General features: G+C 47.5%; 1 protein-coding gene across 4 annotated transcripts in view; it reads left to right on the forward strand.

Annotated features, from left to right (window-relative positions):
• The window catches only part of LOC113641437 (wings apart-like protein homolog), a 19,088-nt gene that overhangs the window by 9,862 nt on the left and 1,726 nt on the right, over positions 1 to 7,500 (forward strand). For all 4 annotated transcript variants that reach the window (XM_027144112.2, XM_027144115.2, XM_027144114.2 and 1 more), the window contains exons 12-20: positions 1 to 9; positions 360 to 436; positions 532 to 692; positions 801 to 916; positions 1,332 to 1,529; positions 2,174 to 2,375; positions 2,606 to 2,694; positions 2,815 to 2,910; positions 7,160 to 7,500. The exon at positions 1 to 9 is cut by the window's left edge and continues 89 nt beyond it; the exon at positions 7,160 to 7,500 is cut by the window's right edge and continues 1,726 nt beyond it. In XM_027144112.2, the coding sequence (XP_026999913.2) occupies positions 1 to 9; positions 360 to 436; positions 532 to 692; positions 801 to 916; positions 1,332 to 1,529; positions 2,174 to 2,375; positions 2,606 to 2,694; positions 2,815 to 2,910; positions 7,160 to 7,225 (1,014 nt within the window). In that variant the 3' untranslated portion in view covers positions 7,226 to 7,500. The remainder of the gene's footprint in view (positions 10 to 359; positions 437 to 531; positions 693 to 800; positions 917 to 1,331; positions 1,530 to 2,173; positions 2,376 to 2,605; positions 2,695 to 2,814; positions 2,911 to 7,159) is intronic.

Consider the following 7,500-nt stretch of genomic DNA (forward strand, 5'->3'; position numbering starts at 1 on the left):
CTCGAGAGCGTGAGCGCGGCATTTTTATCTTCTGTCTGAACTGTTTATTTATTTCTATTTAGTCGGTCACACCTACGATCTGTCAGATACAATAGAAATTCATCATGACCAAATAAATACAGGGACGAAGAAAGCAAACGAAAGCCTTCAGCGACTCTCAGCTGTCCTCGATGTTTAAAAATAAACGCCGGAGTCATGCGGTTATATCAGTGGGCGTGCGGAAGAAATGCAGGTCATCATCTGGTTGTTGGAAAAGGAACGTGACTGTTTAACTGTGTGTGTGTGTGTGCGCGTGTGTGTGCGCGTGTGTGTGCGCGTGTGTGTGCGCGTGTGTGTGTGCGTGTGTGTGTGTTGAACAGGTAACAGTTCATAATCCAGAGAATCAGTCCTACCTGATCGCCTACAAAGACTCGCAACTGATCGCCTCGTCAGCCAGGTGTGTGTAGGAGAGCGAGAGAGACTTTGTTGTTGTAACTGTGTATTTGTGTGTAATGTGTGTGTGTGTGTGTGTGTGTGTGTGTGTGTATGTAGGGCCCTGAGACATTGCGAGTCCATGATTCAGCTGTACTGCCGTAATGTCATCAACTCCGGTGCCAATTCTGCTCACAGTAACCATAGCAATGTGGGAAAAGCAGTGCAGGACTGTCTGAGGGCGCTGCTGGGGGTGATGCTGAACCTCACACACGATAACGGTAACACACACATTTGTCTGGGTCATTAACAGTCACAGCACTGATTCGTTAGAGTCATTTTTTAATTCCATAATGACCTGTACGTCTGCGTTTGTGTCCGTCTGACAGAGTGGGGCAGCACTAAGACAGGCGAGCAGGACCAACTGATCATGACTGTGCTGAACTGTGTGCTGAAAGTTCCTCAGTTTCTTCCTCAGGAGCAGAAATTTGACATCCGTGTGCTCGTACGTCTCCATAACAACAGCATATAGCAATATAATGACGTGTGAAGAAAAATAGATTGGTGATTGGTGTGTGTGCGTGTGTGTGTGTATATATGTGTATGTGTGTGTATGTGCGCGTGTGTGTGTATGTATGTGTGTGTGTGTGTGTATATATGTGTTTGTGTGTGTGTGTGTATGTGTTTGTGTGTGTATATATGTGTGTGGGTGTGTGTGTATGTGTTTGTGTATATATGTGTATGTGTGTTTGTGCATATGTGTGTGTCGTGTGTATGTGTGTGTGTGTGTGTGTGTGTGTGTGTGTGTGTGTGTGTATATGTTCGTGTGTGTGTATGTGTGTGTATGTGTTTGTTTATGTGTGTGTACATGTGTCTGTGTGTGTGTATATGTGTGTGTGTGTGTGTGTGTGTGTGTATAGGGTCTGGGTCTGCTGATAAACCTGGTGGAGTACAGCTCCAGAAACAGACACTGTCTGGTGGAGCTGGAAGTGGATTCGAGCTGCCTGCTGGAGACGGAGAAAGACGGGAAAGCGGAGGGAGAGAAGGATAAGGGTGTAGAGGATGACAAGAAGGGACTGGAACCAAAAACCTCAAGTGCTCTACCTGCTCTGGTGCAGGTATGTGTGCAGATAGTGATTTGTTTAGTCCGCATTGTGTGCCTGCTGTTCCGTGACAGTCCACCAGGGGCAGCAGCTTATAGACGTCGCATCACAACGCCCTGATTTTTTATCGTACAGAATCGGTGCTAATTAATTGTGAAGGAATCACATTACTATTTCATTAAGGTCACAATCACAACATCGAGCCATTAGCACAAGAGTCCTAACATCAGAATGAGTCACGATAACGAATCATTAGCCTGAGTCGCAGCACCGACTCATTATAAAACCCATTACAACACAGAGGCGTTAACGTATACACAGTGCTGTAGGGACTCATTAGAAGAACAGTGAGGCATTAACACTAAAGAGTCACCGTAGTAACCAGATTCATTTATTAAATTAGGATAAGAATCACAACGCTTCAGTATGAGTACTGAATCATTAGGATTATTATAAGATTCTCCCACCGTCGATTAATCCGACTGCAGCTCTGTAATTAATCTGTAATTACGCAATTAAATTAGTCTCTTTGTTGCTGATTCACACACCGGCAGAAGAACCTCTAAGTCCTGTTAATTATTAACACACAGAGTAGTGTATCATGATTGTGTGTGTGTGTGTGTGTGTGTGTGTGTGTGTGTGTGTGTGTGTGCATGCAGCTCTTCTTGGAGCGCGAGAGAGCAGCCGTGCTGGCCGAGGCGCAGGCCGACAACATCATCAGCGAGGCACCGAAGCCTCAGCCAGATGTGAGCGGACAGTGGCAGGTGACAAGTGGAGAGATGCAGTGGGTCGCTTCAGAAAATAACACTGATGACAAGAAGGAGAAGGAAGAAGAGGAGGAGGAGCTCGATTTTAATAAAGGTACACACACACGTATACACACACACACACACACACACACACACACACATATACACATACACATACACGCGCACATACACACACACATACACACACACGCGCGCACACACGCACACACACAGACACACACACGCACACATACAGACACACAGACACACACACACACAGACACACACACAGTGTGTGCGTTACCTGCTCTTGTTGTAATTATGTGATTGTGTGTGTTTCAGTCCTGCAGCATGCTGGGAAACACATGGAGGACAGTATAGTGGCGTCGTACACTGCGCTGCTGCTGGGGTGTGTGTGTCAGGACAGTCCGGTCAGTAACGTCTTCATCACCTTTATAGCTTCTTCCTTATAGTTACTACTGTAGTTATGACGTTGTTATAACTCTCTAATAACACTATAGTGTGTGTGTGTGTGTGTGTGTGTGTGACAGGTGAATGTGAAGGCTGTGAGAGAAAGCCTGCCTAAAGGAGATTTTTCCATCATGACTGAGATGCTAAAGAAGTTCCTCAACTTCATGAACCTGACGGTGAGAAGAAAAATGATGATGATGATAAAAACACAAGATTGTTGTTTTTGTTGACCGTAACAGTGATGATGATGATGATGATGAATAATTATTGCATAACTAAGTTAAACTTTGCCTCATGTTAAATCACTTCACTCGAACAGAATTTGTGCTGTTATTAATATTTAACGTTAAATACATAGCTTTGTAAAAAAGGCTGAGGTTGCTGTTGCTCGGCAACAAGGAGAGGTAGATGGCAATCAGAAGCTAGTTAATGATGGGGTCAGGTAAGAAGGTTGCAATATGAGAGCGAGAATGAGAGAGAGAGAGAGAGAGAGCAAGAATGAGAGAGAGAGAGAGAGAGAAAGAGAGAGAGAGAGAGCGAGAATGAGAGAGAGAGAGAGCGAGAATGAGAGAGAGAGAGAGCGAGAATGAGAGAGAGAGAGAGAGCGAGAATGAGAGAGAGAGAGAGAGAATGAGAGAGAGAGAGAGCGAGAATGAGAGAGAGAGAGAGCGAGAATGAGAGAGAGAGAGAGCGAGAATGAGAGAGAGAGAGAGCGAGAATGAGAGAGAGAGAGAGCGAGAATGAGAGAGAGAGAGAGAGCGAGAATGAGAGAGAGAGAGAGAGCGAGAATGAGAGAGAGAGAGAGCGAGAATGAGAGAGAGAGCGAGAATGAGAGACAGAGAGCGAGAATGAGAGAGAGAGAGAGCAAGAGAATGCGAGAGAGAGAATGAGAGACAGAGCGAGAATGAGAGAGAGAGAGAGAAGAGTGAGTGAGTGAGAATGCGAGAAAGAGAGTGCATGCGCGCGAGACAGAGCGACTGAAAGAGAGAGCGTGAGAGAGAGCAAGCGATAGAGTGAGCGAAAGAGAGAGCGTGAGAGAGAGCGTGAGAGAGAGAGCGTGAGAGAGAGAGAGCGATAGAGCGAGCGAAAGAGAGAGCGTGAGAGAGAGAGAGCGATAGAGCGAGCGAAAGAGAGAGCGTGAGAGAGAGAGCGAGTGAGAGAGCGAGCGAGAGAGATTTCATGTTATTTTAAAACCATACTTGTGAGTGTTTGTTTCTAGCTGCTCTCATGTTGGTGATGATAAATATATTTATCCAGCACTCGCAGCACTGTGACATAAACAGGTATAAAGTGCTGCTGTGTTTATAACAACACTCAGTGGGACTGCAGCCTTCCCCGTGTTCTGCTCTCTTAATGGGCTCCCAGTGGACCCCAGGATGAGGCGCAGCGTCTGTCTAAACACTTCTAAACCATCCATCATGCTGAAATTAATGAAAGTGTGTGAAACATCTGGGACTGACACACATCAGGGAAACGCCTGTGAAACATCTGGGAGTGACACCTCAGGGAAACGCCTGTGAAACATCTGGGACTGACACACATCAGGGAAACGCCTGTGAAACATCTGGGAGTGACACCTCAGGGAAACGCCTGTGAAACATCTGGGAGTGACACCTCAGGGAAACGCCTGTGAAACATTTGGGAGTGACACCTCAGGGAAACGCCTGTGAAACATCTGGGAGTGTGACACCTCAGGGAAACACCTGTGAAACATCTGGGACTGACACACCTCAGGGAAACGCCTGTGAAACATCTGGGAGTGTGACACCTCAGGGAAACGCCTGTGAAACATCTGGGACTGACACACCTCAGGGAAACGCCTGTGAAACATCTGGGAGTGACACCTCAGGGAAACGCCTGTGAAACATCTGGGAGTGACACCTCAGGGAAACGCCTGTGAAACATCTGGGAGTGACACCTCAGGGAAACGCCTGTGAAACATCTGGGAGTGACACCTCAGGGAAACGCCTGTGAAACATCTGGGAGTGACACCTCAGGGAAACGCCTGTGAAACATCTGGGAGTGACACCTCAGGGAAACGCCTGTGAAACATCTGGGAGTGACACCTCAGGGAAACGCCTGTGAAACATCTGGGAGTGACACCTCAGGGAAACGCCTGTGAAACATCTGGGAGTGACACCTCAGGGAAACGCCTGTGAAACATCTGGGAGTGACACCTCAGGGAAACGCCTGTGAAACATCTGGGAGTGACACCTCAGGGAAACGCCTGTGAAACATCTGGGAGTGACACCTCAGGGAAACGCCTGTGAAACATCTGGGAGTGACACCTCAGGGAAACGCCTGTGAAACATCTGGGAGTGACACCTCAGGGAAACGCCTGTGAAACATCTGGGAGTGACACCTCAGGGAAACGCCTGTGAAACATCTGGGAGTGACACCTCAGGGAAACGCCTGTGAAACATCTGGGAGTGACACCTCAGGGAAACGCCTGTGAAACATCTGGGAGTTACACCTCAGGGAAACGCCTGTGAAACATCTGGGAGTGACACCTCAGGGAAACGCCTGTGAAACATCTGGGAGTGACACCTCAGGGAAACGCCTGTGAAACATCTGGGAGTGACACGCCTCAGGGAAACGCCTGTGAAACATCTGGGAGTGACACCTCAGGGAAACACCTGTGAAACATCTGGGAGTGACACACCACAGGGAAACGCCTGTGAAACATCTGGGAGTGACACCTCAGGGAAACGCCTGTGAAACATCTGGGAGTGACATCTCAGGGAAACGCCTGTGAAACATCTGGGAGTGACACCTCAGGGAAACGCCTGTGAAACATCTGGGAGTGACACGCCTGTGAAACATCTGGGAGTGACACCTCAGGGAAATGCCTGTGAAACATCTGGGAGTGACATCTCAGGGAAACGCCTGTGAAACATCTGGGAGTGACACCTCAGGGAAACGCCTGTGAAACATCTGGGAGTGACACCTCAGGGAAACACCTGTGAAACATCTGGGAGTGACACATCTCAGGGAAACGCCTGTGAAACATCTGGGAGTGACACCTCACGGAAACATCTGTGAAACATCTGGGAGTGACACCTCATGGAAATGCCTGTGAAACATCTGGGACTGACGCACCTCAGGGAAACGCCTGTGAAACATCTGGGAGTGACACACCACAGGGAAACGCCTGTAAAACATCTGGGAGTGACACCTCACGGAAACGCCTGTGAAACATCTGGGAGTGACACGCCTGTGAAACATCTGGGAGTGACACGCCTGTGAAACATCTGGGAGTGACACGCCTGTGAAACATCTGGGAGTGACACGCCTGTGAAACATCTGGGAGTGACACGCCTGTGAAACATCTGGGAGTGACACGCCTGTGAAACATCTGGGAGTGACGCCTCAGGGAAATGCCTGTGAAACATCTGGGAGTGACACGCCTGTGAAACATCTGGGAGTGACACGCCTGTGAAACATCTGGGAGTGATACCTCACGGAAACGCCTGTGAAACTCTCATTAAAACGCTATTTGTGACCCGATCTGGGTTGCCAGATGTACCGCTCGTAACCATAGTCAGGATTACAGAAATTAAATTTACTGCATATTTATTAACGTTAGCTTGAGGGATGTGATCATCACCAGGGATGTGATCATCACCAGGGATGTGATCTTCACCAGGGATGTGATCTTCACCAGCGTTCTGGTTTCATTTTATTTTCACTTCATGCTGTCTTGCATTAGCCACAATGCTGAAAGCGGTGCAGTGGGATTCGTCCCTCGCTTTGTTTCTACCTGAAGAGAGCGATGCGGCGGCGCTTCGTTATGTTACTGGCCGTAAATCAGTCGTGCGGCTGCATCGCATTCTAATTAACGACGTTTACTGGAAAGTGAGAAAAGAAAGTGAGAGAGAAGCTTTTACTCTCGTTTGTGAGAGGAACTGATGATACGGCACCAACCGACTAATTAGCTTCAGTCTAAAATATTTCAGTATTTAGTGTGTTTAAGGTGTTGGGTTTCGTTCACTATCTGGCAACCTGTTCATGCAGATGTTTGAGAAAGGTGTTTGGGTTAGGAAGATTTTAATTCTTTGTGTGTGTGTGTGTGTGTGTGTGTGTGTGTGTCTGTATCTCTGTGAGTGTGTCTGTGTGTGTGTGTCTTTCTGTGTGTGTGTCTGTGTCTCTGTGTGTGTCTGTGTCTCTGTGTGTGTGTGTGTGTCTGTGTCTGTGTCTCTGTGTGTGTGTGTCTGTGTCTCTGTGTGTGTGTCTGTGTCTCTGTGTGTGTGTGTCTGTGTCTCTGTGTGTGTTTGTCTGTGTCTCTGTGTGTGTTTGTCTGTGTCTCTGTGTGTGTTTGTCTGTGTCTCTGTGTGTGTTTGTCTGTGTCTCTGTGTGTGTGTCTGTGTCTCTGTGTGTGTGTGTGTCTGTCTCACTGACTTTTTCCCTCTTCTGTCTCCTCTGTAGTGTGCAGTCGGCACCACGGGACAGAAATCCATCACCCGTGTCCTTGACTATCTGGAGCACTGTTAGCATGATTTCAGAGGAGCTGGCAACCCAAGAGGCTCTAATCATCCTTTATCTCTCTCACTAACAATCTCGAACACACCCCTCCCCCCAATATTTCTGACACACACCCCAACACACACACACACACACACACACACACACACCCCTGTGCATTTATAAGCTGTAACTTCTTATATAATTATTTTGCTTAATTTTTAAATCCCCTCGTTATGAATAATAAATATTTGTTTGGAAAATGTTTCATAACGAAATATCTCGAGCGAGCGTCTAACAACAAA

The sequence above is a fragment of the Tachysurus fulvidraco genome, chromosome 12, assembly GCF_022655615.1.
Source record: "Tachysurus fulvidraco isolate hzauxx_2018 chromosome 12, HZAU_PFXX_2.0, whole genome shotgun sequence".
NCBI lineage: Eukaryota > Metazoa > Chordata > Actinopteri > Siluriformes > Bagridae > Tachysurus > Tachysurus fulvidraco.